Here is an 18,076-nt window from a genome sequence, read left to right as displayed (position 1 = left end):
TGCTGTTACACTTTTTATAGTCATCTAGGGATTTGCTTGAGCCCGATTAGCTTAAACCCAATCTATGTCATATTCTTTTTCCTGACCGCAGTCTCAATATCCTTCGTCAGCCAGGGATCCCTAAACCTGCCAACTTTTCCCTTCACCCTAACAGGGACATACTGTCCGTGGACTCTTGATATCACACTTTTACAAGCCTCCCATTTGCCACTCGTACCTTTTCCTTCAAACGGACTCACCCAATCGACCTCTGCCAAATCCTGCCTGATGGCCCCAAAATTGGCCCTGATCCAGTAAAGCACCTTAACCTGTGGACCTGTTTTTCCATAACTAAGAGTTACAGTCACTGAACCAAAAGTGCTCTCCGCCTGACACTTCAGTCATTTGTGTGACCTTGTTTCCTAAAAGGAGGTCCAATGTTGCACCCTCCTGAGTAGGGCCCTGTACATATTGATTTAGGAAACTTCCTTGGACACTTGATAAATTCCACCCCATCTGGGCCTTTTAAACTCTGGGTGGCCCAGTCAATACAGGGAAAATTTAAAACCTCCAACCAATACTATTCTTATTCCTACAGATATCCGCTATCTCCTTATACATCTGATCATCTAGTCCCTGCAGGCTATTTGGGGTTCTGTAATACAGTCCCAACAGATTGATCATCCCCTCTTGTTTCTAAATTCTAACTGTATGACGCCATTTGATGACCCCTTACGAATATTCTCGAGAAGCACTGTTGTTAGCTGACCCATTCAGGCCCTGCCTTCTCGCACTAGAAAATTTCTGTCTTTAGCTAATTGTTTAGTTCTCTTTTGAAAGGCAACACTGAATTTATCTCAATTACAGTCCGAACATTACCAGATGCCAACCCTTCTCTGTGTTTCTTCTTAAAAATTTTTTCTTTATTACCATCTTAAATCAGTGTCTTCTTTCACCAAAGGGACTGATGTTACCTGGAGTCCGTAACCTTGTGGTTTTGAACATGCCTGTCATCTCATCCCAGCTTTTTCTCAGGAGAACGGCCAAGTTTCTCCAATCTGCCCATCTAACTGACATGCCTTTTCCCTGTAATTATTCTCAAAATCTTTTCTGAACCTTCTCTGTTTTATGGATGTTCACTGTAGCACTTTTGATTGCAGTCTATATTGCTATTTGTAGAGAACAGATTCTCGTTGTTTATAAAGCACTTTCTTAAGCTGTCCTGTCATCTTCAGTGAATACTGCACAATCACCCTAGTTCATCTGGTCACGTGCCCCCTTTAGATTTGTATCTTTCATCTCGTATTACTCTCCTTTTTTAGTTGTACCAAAATGTAACACTTCACACTTCCTTGCAGTGCATTTCACTTCATCTACCATATGTTCACTCATTCACTAGCCTATCCACATTACAGTCAGAGTTGTACAGCACGGAAACACTTTGATCCAACCCATCGACAGTTTAATCTAAACTATCTGTCCCATTTACCAGCACTTGGCCTGTATCTCTTTAAACCCTTCCTGCTGATTTACCTATCCAGATGCCTTTTAAATATTGTAATTGTACCTGCATCCACCACTTCCTCTAGCACCTCATTCCATACACACACCAACCTCTGCATAGGAAATGTTGCCCTTTTCAAATCTTTTCCCCCCCCCTCGCCATAAACCTATGCCCTCTAGATTGAGACTCTCCTACACTGCGTAAAACTCCTTAGCTGCTCACCCTATACATGTTCTCCTGAAGTCTGTCATTTTCCTCCTTACAGTTCACAATATTTCCACGTTTTGTGCTATATGCAATTTTTTAAATTGTACCCAAAAAGTCCTGGTGCCACCCCTGGGGACTCCCACTGTACGGCATCCTTTAGTTGGGTGTTTGTTTGAATTTTACTCACTAATGTTTTGTTTTTATCACACTGGCCTTCATTATCTCTTCAGGTTGAATATGAAAATGATGAGTTATTACTAACTGTAACTGAAGTTATGTACGTGGGTCAATAAGAATAAAAATGTGCTTCAGCCTTGCTGATCGCCATTAAGCCGTGGATAGGATAAATTTGGAACGGCAAAAGATATTCGGTTCTGGAGCAGTGTCACTGGACCTGAAACACTAACTCTGCTTTCTGACCCAAATGCTGCCAGATCTGCTGAGTTTCAATCAATAATTTTTGTTTTTGTTGCAAAAGATGTTCAGAATTGGTGACCACTTTGTGCTGTGTCAACTTTTTCAGCATAGCAATATTAGTGCACCAGTTGGATTCAATGGAACATAATTCATGTACTTTGTAAGATTGCATTTAATATTGAGTGTAGTTGTTCAGATTATTACTGCAATCTTATTCCAGATTATTGTAAAAAAAAAGTTTCAGCATCCGGAACATTTTTACTGACCACTGCTTTCATTTGTACGAGAAATATTTATTCATCTATTCTCTTGTACTCCTCGCAGAAGTAGCTTGTTGTATAATCACATTGCAGTGAGATTTTATACCATAGTGTGATTTTTTGCTTATAAAAAGATTTACATTTTGATCCAATTTTAAATTCACTAAAAGAAATATGGAAAATAAATACTCTTGTAATGAGAATTATGAATCTCCCAGACTACTTGATCATTATCCTCCATTGACATTTCTATGCTCGGCTTATTGTAATAAGTGAAAAGGCTGAGTATGACTGGAGTAAAATGGAAATAGTTGGATTCAGCAGTTAATTTCATAAAGCACTTGCCATCCTGGTCATGATGTGCATTGATTGTCACAGTCTTTCTCCACCACCACCCGACATGACAAACACATTAGTCTAATATCTTCTCATCTTCTCAACTTCTCCAAAAGAAATGGAATTGAGAGGGCATTTGGAGACTGAACAGTCTTTTAATGCACAATATTATACGCCAACAAATTAGATCTGTGACTTTGAAAGAAAATTAAATCTATATGAAAATAGAGACTTTTTATATGCTGAGCTGTCTTGCTCCATGTTCTGCTCTTCATACCTAAACACCTTTTTCACTTTTCCCTTTCATAAAACATTTATTTTGACCAAGTGTTATGTCACCCTGCTATTATCTGTCTTTCCTTCTTGATCCTTTTTTTTTCCGATTATGCCTCTGAAATGCCTTTGGATGATCTACATTGAACACAACACGTAAGTATGTCCTTTGCAAAATGTCTTTGCTGGTAGCTCTGGTAACTGTCAGTTTATTCAAGAGGGATTTGGGTCTGGGAGAACAGCAAGGAATTGTGTAACTATTAGAATTTCCAAATTGGGAGGTCCACAGTATAATTAAATAACGTAGTTTAGGATGGGCAATGTGGTGCACTAGTACAGGCCAGAACGTTCAAGTCCCAGCCGCTCCCAGTGTTATAACATGTCCAAACAGGTTGATTAAAATAACCCTAAGTCAAACTTTGGTTGAGGGGTATGTTTTGGAAAAATTTTTTTAAAATAAACTAGTTAAGAACTAACTTAGTTTTAGATGTCACAAGCATTTTTTGATTGAGGCATTAGATTGGAAAAGAAACCATCTTGCTTAAGGCTCTTTGAGTTCAATAATATGCTTCTTTGAATTTTAAACTCCTAAAATGTTAGGGTATTAGTACTACTTTAGATTCATAAGAGTAAAATGTTCATGAAATAAACACTGCTTTCTGTACATTACTGCAGTTTATCCCTCACCATGAGCTATAGCAAGAACTGCAGATGCTGGAATCAGAGGTAACACAACACAATATGGAGATGGAGGAACACGGCAGGCCAGGCACCATCAGATGACCAGGAAAGTTGACATTTTGGGTCAGGACCCTTCTTCAGAAATGGGGAGGGGGAAGGGAGCTGGGAAATAGAGAGAGGGGGATGGTGCTGGGGAAGGTAGATGGGATGGTGATAGGTGAGTGCAGGTAGGGAGTGGTGAGAGAGAAGATGGACAGGTTGTGTCAGTTATAAATCTTTTACAACTGCCATGCACAATAATGTTTTTGCTTCGGTGTCCATTGTAGTTGTCCTATTTAGCATTTATGTTTGGCAGTCAGTTTTTTATTAATGCATTATTCTAATTGCAGTACATTTACCATTTGTCAGCGTATGGAACACAACATCCACCATAGTAAATGGTCAGCCATTTGTCTTAAGTTATTACTGTAAGCGCTTAATATTAGAAAAGTAGGTGGAATTAGAAATGTTTTTGTCTACATTATTTATGCTACTCTTTTAGCTCATATGTAATGGCTACAACAGCTAAAGTTTAATGCATCTTTTTAATTTTATTTATGGACTTGATGGTTAGTTACATTTTTATTTATCTTGGAAACTAAAAGCACAACTTCCAGTTTTTGCCAGGTGAAAGCAAGAAAGAATCACCAAAAGCCAAAAGATATAGCTTGGATGATATAAGGGAATAGCTGACATCTGTAGAATTACCCCAACAAGGCTAGGGCAAAGCTACATGCAAAAATGAATTTGGAGCAGAAATGGACCATTTGATCCTCTGCCACTCAAAGTTCATAGCTGAACTGTATGTTTCAAATTCCACGTTCACCCTATCAAAGGTAACCTTCGATTCTTTTTAAGCAAGGGAATCAATGTACCCCCACTTTAAAAATATTTAACAACCCTGTTTCCACAGCCTTCTGTGGCTGAGAATTCCAAAGTCTGTCAATCCTTTGAGAGAAAATATTTCTCCACATCTCTGCATTTGCTATTTTCAAATCTAATGGAATTTTTCCTGAATCTAGGGATTTTAGAAAATTAACACCAACAGATTCACTACCTCAATAGCCATCTCTCTTAAAACCCTAGAACGAAGTCCATCAGAGCCTGGAATTTGTCACCTTGCAGCATCATCGATTTTTCTCAATACTTCTTCCCTACTAATTGTAATTTTACCAAGTTCCTCTTTCCCTTCCACCAGCTAACTTTATAGCTATCAATGGAATCTATTTTGTATCCTCTACAGTGAAGACAGAAGCAAAACAGTTGCTCATTTCATCCATCATATCCTCAACTATTAACTCCCCGTTCTCTCACTCTGGAGGACGACACTCACTTTTTACTTTTCTCCCTTTACAAAATGTCTGTGGAAACTTTTGCCGGCTTTTTTAAAATCATTTCTCACTAGCTTCCCCTTGGACACTTAATTACTTTCTCTGAATTGATCTCTTTGTCATTTTCTGTCAGTTACCTTTGATGCAATTATATTGTGCGTGATTGAGAAGTATAAGATTATGAAGGGCATAGAGAGGAAGGAATAATTTCCCTTCGTGGAGGTCAGTGACTGGGGGCATAGATTTAAGGTGAAGTAAAGAAGGGCGTGGGAAGAATTTTTATTTCACTCAGAGGGTGATGGAATCTGGGAGTCATTGCTTATAAGGGTGGCAAAGGCAGAAAGCATCATAACATTTAAGAAGCATTTAAGTGTGCACTTGCAGTGCCAGGCACACAAGCTATGAGCCAAGTGCTGGAAAATGGGTTTAGAATAGTTAGGTGGCTGTCTTTGACGAGCATGACCATAATGGTCCAAAGGACATTTTTCTGTGCTGTAGATCTCCTATGACTCTGGCTTAACTACCCCTTAACTATTTCAGTTAACCAGAAATGGTGGGGCTTGCCCTTATGAGTTTTTCTTCATAATAGGAATATACTTATTCTGAGTGTTTTGAAGGTCCACCTCGAATGTCTGCCACTGCTCTTCTGTTGGTTTATCCTCTAGCCTCAAATCAGTTTGCTTTGTCTAGCTCAGGTTCCATCCCCACATACCTGCCTGTGCTTGAAGTTTAAAATAAGAGGTTACAAAAAATGCAGAATAAAAACTGAAAATACTGCAGATGCTGTAAATCAGAAACAAAAGCAGAAATTGCTGGAAAAGCTTGCCTGGTCCGGCAGCATCTATGGAGAGAAAGCAAAGTTAACACTTCGGCTTGAGTGACCCTTCCTCAGAACATTGATATATATCATATGTGCTGAGGAAGGGTCACTTGACCCAATACATTATCACTGATTTCTCTCCACAAATGCAGTTAGACCTGCTGAGCTTTTCTGGCAATTTCTGTTTTTGTTGCAAAAAATGCAGCCTTGTTCAATTTTGAAATATCCTATTAAGGGACCGTTGTAACTTATCCCAATTTAGTGTGTTTCAGAGCTTTAGGCGATCCATGAACTGAGGCCCAATGTCTACTTGGGGTGAAGTTAAAAGGGAAGCAATGGCTAAGTTGCCAATAGTCTTCACTAAGTGACTATTACACTTGCAAGTACTTTGAATAGATAGTAGTGGGCCAACGCATCTAAAAAGGAAACTCTGTCCTCATGTTTGGAACTTTTCAGGCTGATATGTTCTTTTGATTGGCTGCCTTGAAAGTATCCTGTTCGTAGCTCAACTCTTGTTGCTTCTTGGTTTCTGCAGGTACTGTGGAAACATTTACTTTCCTTCTTTAAGATTTGGCTGTTCTCACAATGCCAACACACGCCACTTAGATTATTGTGAAGATGTGCACTTTTGCAGAGTAATTTTTAATTCTATTATTTATTGTCTCTTTCTTCAGTAGAAGTACCTGCTCAAGTGTTAGGATGAGCCATCTATTTTGTGTCTTCTCAGAATAGCCCTCACATGTAAATAGTGGAAATGTATGTTTGCAATCTGTTAGTGATTTACTCAAATAAATGTAATGTGAAGTAGTGATTTTAGTTACCTTCTGAAAGCTTCCTGTGACTGAAGTAATGAGGTTAATGGCTGATAACCACCTATACAGCGCATTGCATTTGAAAGCATCATGACTTTTAAGGATCAATTTGAAGAAATATGGCACCTCCGAGACCTTATGGCTTATTGCAGACATAATTCAACCAAGTAATTCTGTTTCTTTTAAAGTATGAAATGTTTTCAACATTTTAAAAATGACTTCCATGTACACTGCTACTTCCACAACGTTGCATAATCCTTCTTTGTAATGTACGGTATTATTATTTCATTTTAAGAATAAAGAAAATCGACAACAGAGAATATCTTTCAAAAGGTTTGTACATGTTATTCCTGTCTGTAAGTGAACAAGGTCTGTCCTGATAGCAAACTAATTTGTCTTTTTTTTAAGTGAACCGAAATTGCAATGAAATATTTTTTGGAAAAGAAAATTTGAATGTGCTGCAAAACTCTTAGTTGCACTTGATGGCTTTAGATTCTGCTTGCTTTTCTTTGTTTAAAAAATCAGTGCAGGATGGACAGCTGAGAAGAATGCTGAATTAGCTGCTTGTAGATTTTAAGAGTTTACTTTTACATTATTCTTTGGCCCCCATCTTTTTCTTTCTGTTTCTGCCATTCATGACTGGTTGTTACAGGACTGTGGAGCTAAGATCTGACCAATAGATTAGGATTTGCTTTGTTCTGTGTACGGTGTGCTGCTCCTGCAATTTAGCAAACAGGTAGTCCCCAGGTTTAGCATCCCAAACTCCATTAAACCTAGTAAACGAGGTGTAGAGCTGGATGAACAGAGCAGGCCGAGCAGGAAGGTTGACGTTTTGCGGTGTAGGCCCAAAACATCAACCTTCCTTCTCTTGTGATGCTGCTTGGCCTGCTCTGTTCATCCAGCTCTACACCTTGTTATCTCGGATTCTCCTGCATCTGCAGGTCCTATTATCTCATTTAACCTAGTGCTGCTTTTGGCATGCTCTCCTACATTAATTGTACCAGTTGGTTTCCTGGTTTGATGGTAGTGGGAGCCAGGGATATGCTAGACCATTAGGTTTTAAATTGTGATGGTACACAATTCTTCTGCAGCTGATACATCACATTATCTCATTTATTTTCAGTTTTGAGTTGCTAGATCTGTTCTGGATCTGCCTCTCTCAATTAAGAGGCTCGGTGGCTCGCAGTGTAAAATCCTGCTTGGCCTATGCCGCAGTATGGAAGTACAGTTTTATTTCGGGTCTCGCCTTTCAGTCCTGGTTAACAGGATATGTAAGCCCTAAAACATGCTTTTCAATTCATATCAAGGAAACAACAGTTGTTTTTTCTGATGAGTATCTTTCCTTTGAAACAACCTGATTAGTCTCTTTAAACTATAAAGTGCATTCTCTGATTCCAGGGTATTTCCTGCTTTGCTAAAAGTCTATGGTTTAAGTGAGCCCTGGTCCATGTTTTGCACTTTCAAATTTCATAATTTTCTTTTTAAGATTTTCAGAACAAAAACCGTGCTGCTATCCTGGCTGAGCTCAAACAGGAGAAGAAAAAATTAATAATGCAAAATCAGTCAGCAATGAACAACCCTGGAGCCAGGTATAGTGTACCAGATCTTTCTACAGGCTATTTTGCATGGCTGCAAAGGGATTAAAAGGATGGCTAGCTCATTTTGCAACGCGTTCTCGGAAATAACCTCCAGCATGCTCACATTATATCAGAAATTTCCAACTCTTCCATCTCCATTTGTGTTAACCAAAGTACATGCAAGGATTAAAATGATGCATAACGAAAACAGAAATTGCTGGAGAACCTCACCAGGTCTGGTAATACCTGTGGGTACATAACAGTGCAAACGTTTCAAGGCCGATGACCCCCCACTCTGAACCCAGTTCAAACTTTTGAGTCCAAACATAGTGCTATAGCATGTCACTTATCAATCAGACATATCATAATCATGTAATCTCAGTTCTTAAACTCAAATCACTTAAGTTTTTGTACAAACTTCCCGACTATTTAACTCCCACAATTTTTATTTATTTTGGATGATATAAGTTAAGCACTTCATTGTTATATGGCATGGTTCACTCTGGTCAGTATATGATTACATGTTAAAACGAGTAAATCCAAAAACAAGAAAATACTAAGTTTTATTCTGAGCTTTAAACATTTTGAAATGTTTCATTGTGTCTGTCTCTTACACAACCGTTATTACTGTGACTGGCTTTTAATTGTATTCCCATGAAACAATGTCAGGAGTATTGTACTAGTTTCTATCCAACCTCATATCTACTTCCATATTAGTCTTACAGCACAAAATACATAGACTTGAACAAGTACATACATGTTACAGCACTCATTTGTAGACACTTAGAAAGGGAATTCAGATTATAATTGGTCATGAGATCAAAAAAAACTGCAGATGCTGGAATCCAAGGTAGACAAACGGGAGGTTGAAAGAACACAAGGCCAGGCAGCATCTGGAGGAAAGGAGCAGTCAGCCTTTTAGGTATTATCCTTCTCAGGACTGGATGTGGGGATAGGGGAACTGCAGATAAAGGTGGGGGGATGGGGCTGTGGGAGAGGGTTGGAGGTGGAATGGTGGTGATAGGTGGACACTGGTAGTACACACGACCTGGTTGGTCAATGGGATTTCCACCTTCTGACCCTCCCTTCCAACTACCAACCAGATTCATCCCTCCCACTGACCAATCAGGTTGTACATACCTACCACCAGTGTCCACAATCACCAGCATGCCACCTTCACCCGTTCTACATACACCCCCTTCCCCTTTATCTGCAGCTCCCCCTATCCCTACATCCAGTCCTGAAGAAGGATAATACCTGAAATGTTGACTCCTCTTTTCCTTCAGGTGCTGCTTGGCCTGCTGTGTTCTTACAGTTGTTTCTCTACCTATAGTTGGTCATACCTTCCACATTGGAGATTAAACAATGTTGGTACAAATATGTTCCTCCAGTTACAAGAATCATATAGTATTTCCATGAATGTCATAATAGCTTAAGGCTTTTGGCCATAAATACATTTAAGAGCTAATTTTGATTGCCTGTATTTCTTGGAATTTAGTAAATTGAAAGGAGATCTCATGAAATATACCTTCTCAAGCCCCTTAAACATTTTAAAAGCTGGGAAGGTGATTCTAGACCAGAGGCTCACAGCCGTCGAATCGTGGCTCAGACGTTTAGAATGAGAATTGCTTCACACAAAAAAATGAAACTTTGGAATTTTCTATCAAAACTGATAGTGTTCAATTCTTGAAGATATTCCAGTAAGAAACTGAAACTTTTGCCTACAATGGGAATTGAGGCGATTATGGAGTTAAAGCAAGAAAGTAAAGTTGAAATGAGAACAAACAAAGAACAGTGCAACACAGGGACAACCCTTTGTTCCTCCAAGCTTGCACCAACACATTTTGACCTTCCATACTAAAACCAGATGAATAGCCATTATCAAATGATAGCCTATCAAGCGTGTTCTATGTTGCCCACCCTTTTTATTTAGGCTGTGTTCAGTATTTTGATACTTCTAATAGCAATCTGTTATGCCTGTGTTCCTTAAAAGGACTTTCGCATTACCTAAAGGTTTAAATACAACTTCGTTTCTCTCATTTCTTCCTCTCAGTATCCCTTTATCAAGACCTGCTTTTGCTAAAGATTTTCGAGACCACGCTGAACAGCAGCACATTGCGGCACAACAGAAAGCAGCTTTGCAGGTAGTTCTTCACAAGGATTTTCTTGGCTGTGCTCATAATGTGAAAATTGTATTATTGTTTTTGTTAATTAATTACAGAACAAAAGGTTATGAATTAGCCTTTTACTTCATTGTGAATTTGCCTAGTATATTCACACAATTGTACTGACTGTATATGAAATTTCCCAAATGCACAAACTGATAATGTATGTAAGTTAGATGATTTCATTTTTAATGTTTGGAACTTCAAAATTATCTTTAAAAATGCCCTAGATGAAACTAGTGTAAAATGAAATTTCAGAGGCTTTTTTTTTAAGGTTATTTGAAAACTGTTCATACAGTTAAACAGGAAGCACCTACTGTAGCAAGATTGAACATATATCGTAGGTCATTGTGCTTGGAGGTTTTAGTAGGGAGAGGAGAGTGATCATGAGACTTGGAATTCCAACAAAGGAGATATTCAGTAAGGTTTTATCAGAAATTAGTTTTTAATAGAGATAAAGAAATTATTTCTTTTAGTTTGAGACAGAACTTGCAACATTCAACTGTAAGTAAAAATAACACTTAAATGCAAAAGATTTTGATCAAAGTTTTAAGATGATATCCGATTTTACATCAGAAACAGGCTTGTAATGTACGAATACAATTTGCAATGCACAATGAATTTACTACGAACCATTGTGACCACATTGATAAGAATGCACATTACTATGCAGATAATCTATTTCTAGCTATGTCAAGAGTTATGGTTTCATGTCAGTGGTATGGTGTGCAACATGTTCGAGCGTGAAGGCGGACATGTGCAAACATCACTTGTTATATTCACGAGCATTTCATTATACCACGACAGCAGTCGTTAGCCTAGATGCACTTCGTTCCAAATTAACATTGAAGACCTCTTCAGTGGAACGTGGATTAGCTTTAAATATTTAAAGGTTGTGTGTGACTGTTTGTCATTAACTAATCTTTGTACCTTTTAAGAAATTATGATCAGGTGGTTTGTGTTTTGATGTTTGTGGGATATGGGTATCCTTGGCAGAGATATTACTTATTCTCCATATTCTGTTTCTACATGTTTGATTAGTTTTCTGCACAAGTGCCAAAGACATAATTACAATTTTAATAACTATAAACTTGGTCGGAAACTTAAAACTTTTAATTGTATTCAGTTGATCTTATCCATACATTACTGTTAGTTTAGCTAGTAATTTGAAGCCCAAATTTTTCATTCAAGTGAACATTAAACGTTGGAAAAGTGCATGGTATTCTTCATTGTTAGGCCAGCATCTCTCTCAGACCATTTTGAAGCAAATTGGGCACTTATTCATTTCCTTGCTGTGTTTAAGGGATTTCTAATACAGAACAGCAACTGTGTTTAACGACTGACCAAGCCACCCAATTTACAGAGCTGTGGAAGCTCAGTCTTTGATTATGTCTAAGGTGGGGATTTCTAGCTACCAGTAGCATTCAAGATTATAGTGATAGGACGGGTAAAAGACACTGAAATATTGGTCAACCATGATGGCATTGAATGGTGGAGCAGATTCAACACACTGGCCTACTCCTGTTCCTATGATCCTATATGTTCGAGGTGGAGGTGTGTATAGCCATACAGCTTTGAATGTCCAACTCGTACACACCAATCATACATCCCATTCTGACCTAGTCCCACATCCCTCTTAAACCCGTCTTATTTAAATACCCAGACCTATGCCTTATAAGTGTTGTAATTGTACCCACCTCCTTCGGCAGCTCATTCCATACACAGATCACCCACTGAATGAAAAAGTTACCCCTGAGCTCCTTTTTAAATCTTTCTCCTGTCCCCTCTCAGTGTGAACCTATGCCCTCTAGTTTTGGACTCACCTACCCTGGGAAAAAGACGTTGGCTATTGACTGTATCTACACCCCTCACGATTTTATAAAGTTCTCTAAGGTCACCCCTCCGCTTTCAAGTCTCCAGGGGAAAATACCCCCAGCCTATTGAGCCTCTGCCTATAGCTCAAACCCTCCAATCCCAGCAACATGCTTGTAAATCTTTTCTGCAACCTCTCAAGTTTAACAGCATCTTTCCTGTAGAAGGGCATATTGTACACAGTATTCTAAAAGTGGCCTTACCAATATCCTGTACAGCTGCAACATGACATCTTGACTCCTATACTCAAAGCACTGACCAGTGAAGGCCAGGGTGCCAAATGCTGCCTTCACTACCCTGTCTACTTGCAACTCCACTTTCAAGGAACTATGAACCTGCATTCTAGGTCTTTGTTCAGCAACATTCCCCATTAAGTGTATAAGTCCTGCACTAGTTTGCCTTCCCAAAATGCAATGCCTCACATTTATCTAAATTAAACTCCTCAGTCATTGGTCCGTCTGATCAAAGCCCTGGTATATTCTGAGATAACCTCCTTCTCTGTCCCCTACACAACCAGTTTTGGTGTCAACTGAAAACTTATTCACCATACTTCCCATATTCACATCAAAATCATTTTATATAAATAATAGAAAGCAATGAACCAAGCACCAATCCCTGTGGCACGATTCTGGTCACTGACCTCCAATACCTCTGTCTCTTACCTTCGCGTCAATTTTGTATTCAATTGGCTAGCCTACCCTGGATCCCATGTGATCTCTCCTTGCTAACCAGTCTACCATGTGCAGCCTTGTTGAATGCTTTGCTGATTTCCATATAGATAACATCTGTCACTCTGCCTTCATCTATATTCTTTGTCACCTCTTCAAAAAAACTTAATCAAGATAGTGAGATACGATTTCCCATGTACAAAGCCACGTTGACAAACCTAATCAGCCTTTGCCTTTCCCAACGAATGTAAACCCTGTTCCTTAGAATCCCCTCCAACAACTTATCCACGACTGACATAAAGCTCATCAGTCTGTAGTTCCCTGCTGTTTCCTTACAGCATTAGTTAAATAATGGCACTGCGTTAGCCAACCTCTAGTCTTCCACCACCTCACTTGTGGTTATCAATGATACAGATATCACAGGGGACCAGCAATCTCTTCCCTATCTTCCCACAAAGTTGTGGGACACACCCCGATCAGGTCCCGGAATATATTTTAAAGCTAGTGCAAATATAAACACGTTATTTGATTATTCATTCATTTACTTGAATTAACACCTGTCTATTTCAGATTGGAATGGCTTGTATTGTTTCTATTGGTGCATTTAAAATTGCAGTGAAGCTTTGTTGTTTCAGCGTTTTGGCTCATGATATTGTATTCCTTTGGTTAGTGTTCATAAATAATTTTTTTTTACACCAAATGTAAGTTTTTTTTTCTGAGGAAAAAGTTTAGTTTGGTACTTAACTTCGTTTCAAGTTTAATTACATTTGTTTAAGAAATCTAACTGACGTATTTTCATCTATTCCTCAGCATGCACATGCACATTCTTCAGGATATTTCATAACTCAGGACTCTGCATTTGGAAATCTTATTCTTCCTGTGTTGCCACGTTTGGATCCAGAATAACCATCCAAAATAATAATTATTAAACTGATAATTTAAGAAAAAACACACAGGACTTCACTTTTCACAGCAGAATGAACACCGATTAAAGGGAAGAGAACATTTACCGATCTGTTCATCGGTTGATTTCGTCAGTGGACCATGACGTTTCGTAGCAGAATTTGCATATGGATATTTTGTACAAGAGCAAAGGAACCACTCGATTTGTGTTTTCAAAAAAAAAATCTCAATACAGAAGTTGGCTTTTGTTTATCTTTTGTGACTGGCCCAGGTTAGAATTAAATTCATTAACACGAAAAGAGATGCCAAATGTTCGGGAGCAAATTAACATTAGCGGATCATAATTTTGTGGAGATCTTTAGAACTTCAACAAAAGGCAGGGCCTTTGTTGTGCGTTATCTGAATTCAGCCTCTGTTATGAGAAAAGCACTGCTTTGTTGCTGACTGCTGCTTGTGGTTACATCATTACACAATGACCTGAAACTTTACATGCTGCTAATTGGAATTAACAAGCTCCTGCTGTCTAAATTGAGTAAATTTTCAAAGATACAGTCATGAGAGGAAATTTACAATAGTTGTTGTCTTAAAATATTTGTGTTCAAATGTATAATCTCCAGTTGTAGCTGAAACAGTATATTTGGGCTTTTAGTGAACCCTTTACTGAATCTCACCAGATATCCCTCACAATAATTGAATTTTGACAATAACCTGTTAAAACAAAATGCAATTTTTTAACTGCTTGCACAGGAAAGGCTTTCTTAGTTATACAGTATTTTGTGAAAGATCAATAGTATTCACCACTTCTGAAGAAGAGTATTGTTTTGTTAACTAAGCTTACAATAACTGTAGGTAACAATGCTGAAAAGCTGTGTCAGGCTATGTTCAAAATTAGTTCCAATTACACAAGCTATAAAAATAGGAAATGCTTCATATTGTTTACCAGGTTAGTCAGCATAACGAGAAAGGAACTGTTAACATTTTGCGTTTTGACAAGCTTTTCTCCAAAAGTAAGTGTAACAGGTGTGCAGAAACAAAAAAAAGTAGGTAGATGGAGGAAATTACCAGCTAAATGTTTTAATTCTTTCTAGTTTTGGTTAAAAGTTTATTGATTTTGAAACTGATTTCACAAATACCAACCTACCAGATAAGCGTTTGGTTTTATTTCAGATTTGCACTGTTTTGCTTCTGTATTAGCTATTCCTCTATATAGTTCTCAGTCCACTTTTTTTTCGTATGTTGCAGTGCACATCAGCAATGCAACAAGAACAAGATCTATTTTCTAGTTACTCCAGCATGCCCCTCATTGCTCCAATAATATATTGGTTAACTGTGGCAGAGAACTGAATCAGATCTGTTTTTCAAAGATGCCATGAAGTGCAGAGATTATTCATATAGTTCCCAAATAAAATGAACGTCTAAACACGAGTGAAAGGAAGAAAAGGGGCAGCTTTATTGATGATTCAGCACTGCTGCCCCCCCCCCCCCCCCACTTCCCCCACTTGACTGAGATCCCAGAGGGTAAATGGATTTGCATAGTTATACTTCAGCAACATGTGGAGATCCTCAGAGGAGGAGAACCCTTTCAGATAAAATCAATTTAAAGGTGGGAAAAGAATGCTGAAGTTTTCATCTCATTACTTTTAAAATTTTTTTTTATAGATAGTTCTGTATGCTATAAATACCAATTTGCATACACTTTTCTCCCAAATATTGAGTCACAAGTTATTAATTGCATCAAATCTTTCCTATTTGTATCATACAAAAAAGTTTTGTGCCACATTCATGATTTTAGAGTCAGTATTACATAAAATTACAAACATCAAGCACTTTAAACCAGCTGATCTACGACTGGTCATGCTCCAGACATGTCCTCTTATCCCTGTTTTGCACATCCTTTTTTACCTTTCTCACTTTGTCTTTATCTGGTTTCCTCTTAAATACATTCATAGCATTCACATCAACCACTCCAGCAAGTCTGTTTATTAATAATCATGGCCCTGGTCATTGTAGCAACATACCCTGAAAGATGCACTGTGACATCCCGCATGAGTTTGGATGCATTGGCTGTGTGGTATTTTCCTAAAAGGTTTAAACTTCTGATGGGCAATTGTTCTATGTCTGGAAGAAGTTTCCAATTCTGAGTAACCCAAGTCAGAGACTTTAAAGGGTTCCAACTTCCTTTGCTGAATGGTTAGCCAGGAAAGGTTGGAGGGATTAAAATCTACTGTAACTCTGGGTAAGTCAAAAGGTCACATGAGACCTCAGACGCGGCCACTACTAGCCCCAAACTACTCAGCCTCATACCCTATTTCCACAAACATACCGATATTTCCCCATGTGTGCACACACCGCCCAACTGATTCCACCTAAACTGAATTGAAACCACCACCCACCCCCTCCTCACTCACCCACCCAACATATCGAGCTGCCACGACGTTCCTGGCCACAGCCACCTAACTTTACACACTTCATGACTTTTCAAAGATGATTTGGACCTTTAAACCTAGAATACTACGATCATTGCTATAAAAGTGGGGTTGTACTTGGTCTCTGGCACAGATGTTGAGTTGAAAGACTGGCATATCACCTATGGCCAGTCTGTCTCGAGAGCCCTGAATTGGTGGTTGAGTCAAAAATAAACCGACCTCTGTGGCAGGTTAAGAGTGAAGGAGTACAGTGGCCCATTGAATGTGACTCAATTTAAAACCAGGTAGAAGAACTGTCCGTTTTTCAAGCAGCAATAAAATGAGTGCCTTGTATCCTGGAGAAAACTACTTGTTTTACAGATTCAAACATGAGAAGCTATCTGTTTGTTGAAGACAAATTGAACAAAATATTTAAGGAAAACCACTGTAAAACAGAAGATACATCCCTCAGTGATGTTGGTTTCTTAATGCTACATCCAGAATAAACACACGAGTTATCAGTTTGAAAGTGAACTGTTGCGTTCTCCACATTGCTGTCAGCCCTACAGAGTGTTTTCAGCACTTATTTCAGATTTACTGCATCTGCATTTATTTGCTTTCATAAACATAGCCATTCCTTTTCATAGAGGTACAACACAAAGGGACAATTTTTAAGTTTCAGTGCCTGTGCCCGTTTTATTTTGTCTAGTTTCGTTGTGGTTGATGGTGATTTTAAAAACCTGAGTTCACGGTGGGAACATCAGTTTATGTTCTTTTGTTTGCCAGTTGCGTGTGTTCTCTTGGGATCAGGTGTTTTGTGGTTTGTTATAAATTTAAAAGATATTGAGCCTTCAAGCAGAGCACAGCATATTAATTAATTCCCAAGCCCAGCATGCAACCATGTCTTCTGGTACAAAAGGGTAATTATTTCAATGGAGAGTTGAATCATTATTTCCGGGTATTGTGTTTATTGGCGTATCTTAATAAAATTCTGATACAATTGCTACCCATTTTTGCTATAAACAATACAATAAAACTACTTGGTTACCGCATTAGATATTTAAAATGTTGTTGCATGCATCGAATCCTTTATCCCAATGGTTTATATTTTGCTTGTGCTTCTTTGTAAAAGCAACATTTAAGTTGTTATTTGCAAGGTCGTGAAGGGCAAAGCCAACTTAGTAACATTGGAGACGACAATATTTCTCCAGCTTTTCTAAATAGAACACTTGGTGTCATTTGGGCTGTGGGTTAAAGTTGGCAACCGGGCTGCAGTGGTATTAGAAATACATGGACAAGGATTTGTTTACTGATACTTTTAGGGGTGACAAGATCTTACTGCACAATCCAGGATAATCCATGAGAGATGAATTAATATGGAATCTGATATGAAGTTTTGATATATTTTCTATGCTAATGGCTTTTAAAATAAATATCCCTAATCCCTGTTTGAGGATTAATCTCCTCTTCAACCTTTTTCTATACCGGGTTTGAAAAGCCTTTCAGATATTTGTATTGTTACACCTAAATCAGAAGAGATGAATAGACTCCTGTCTCAATTTTTGAATTGATTATGACAGTATCTGAACTTAAAGGGAGGTGATGGAAGATATGTAAGAAATAAGATAGCCAGCTTCTTTGAGGTAGCAAGTAAAGAATTAGTTTTACTTCTCAAACTCACTCATACAAAGATGCAGAAATTCTAAACAAGAGGTTAGAAAGGTACAAGGATAGCCAGCTACCTGTGAACACAGGGCTAATTGGTAGACACAAGTTACTGAGAGTGAAGATACGCAGCAGCGTTTTGGGTGACCTCCTGTTTTATGG

At 38.4% G+C, this 18,076-nt stretch overlaps 1 protein-coding gene across 6 annotated transcripts in view; it reads left to right on the top strand.

Annotated features, from left to right (window-relative positions):
* inip (ints3 and nabp interacting protein) overlaps positions 1-17,301 on the top strand; it is a 33,605-nt gene extending 16,304 nt beyond the window's left edge. For 4 of the 6 annotated variants that reach the window (XM_048527978.2, XM_048527977.2, XM_048527979.2 and 1 more), the window contains exons 3-5: positions 8,146-8,248; positions 10,290-10,380; positions 13,752-17,301. In XM_048527978.2, coding sequence (XP_048383935.1) covers positions 8,146-8,248; positions 10,290-10,380; positions 13,752-13,847 — 290 coding nt within the window. In that variant the 3' untranslated portion in view covers positions 13,848-17,301. Of the gene's footprint in view, positions 1-6,954; positions 6,993-8,145; positions 8,249-10,289; positions 10,381-13,751 lie in introns of all 6 variants that reach the window. The other 2 variants (XM_048527980.2, XM_059644316.1) reach the window with 1 other exon arrangement.
* Positions 17,302-18,076: the final 775 nt, after the last annotated feature.

The sequence above is a fragment of the Stegostoma tigrinum genome, chromosome 3 (assembly GCF_030684315.1).
Source record: "Stegostoma tigrinum isolate sSteTig4 chromosome 3, sSteTig4.hap1, whole genome shotgun sequence".
Lineage (NCBI taxonomy): Eukaryota > Metazoa > Chordata > Chondrichthyes > Orectolobiformes > Stegostomatidae > Stegostoma > Stegostoma tigrinum.
This window is presented reverse-complemented; position numbering and strand designations above follow the sequence as displayed.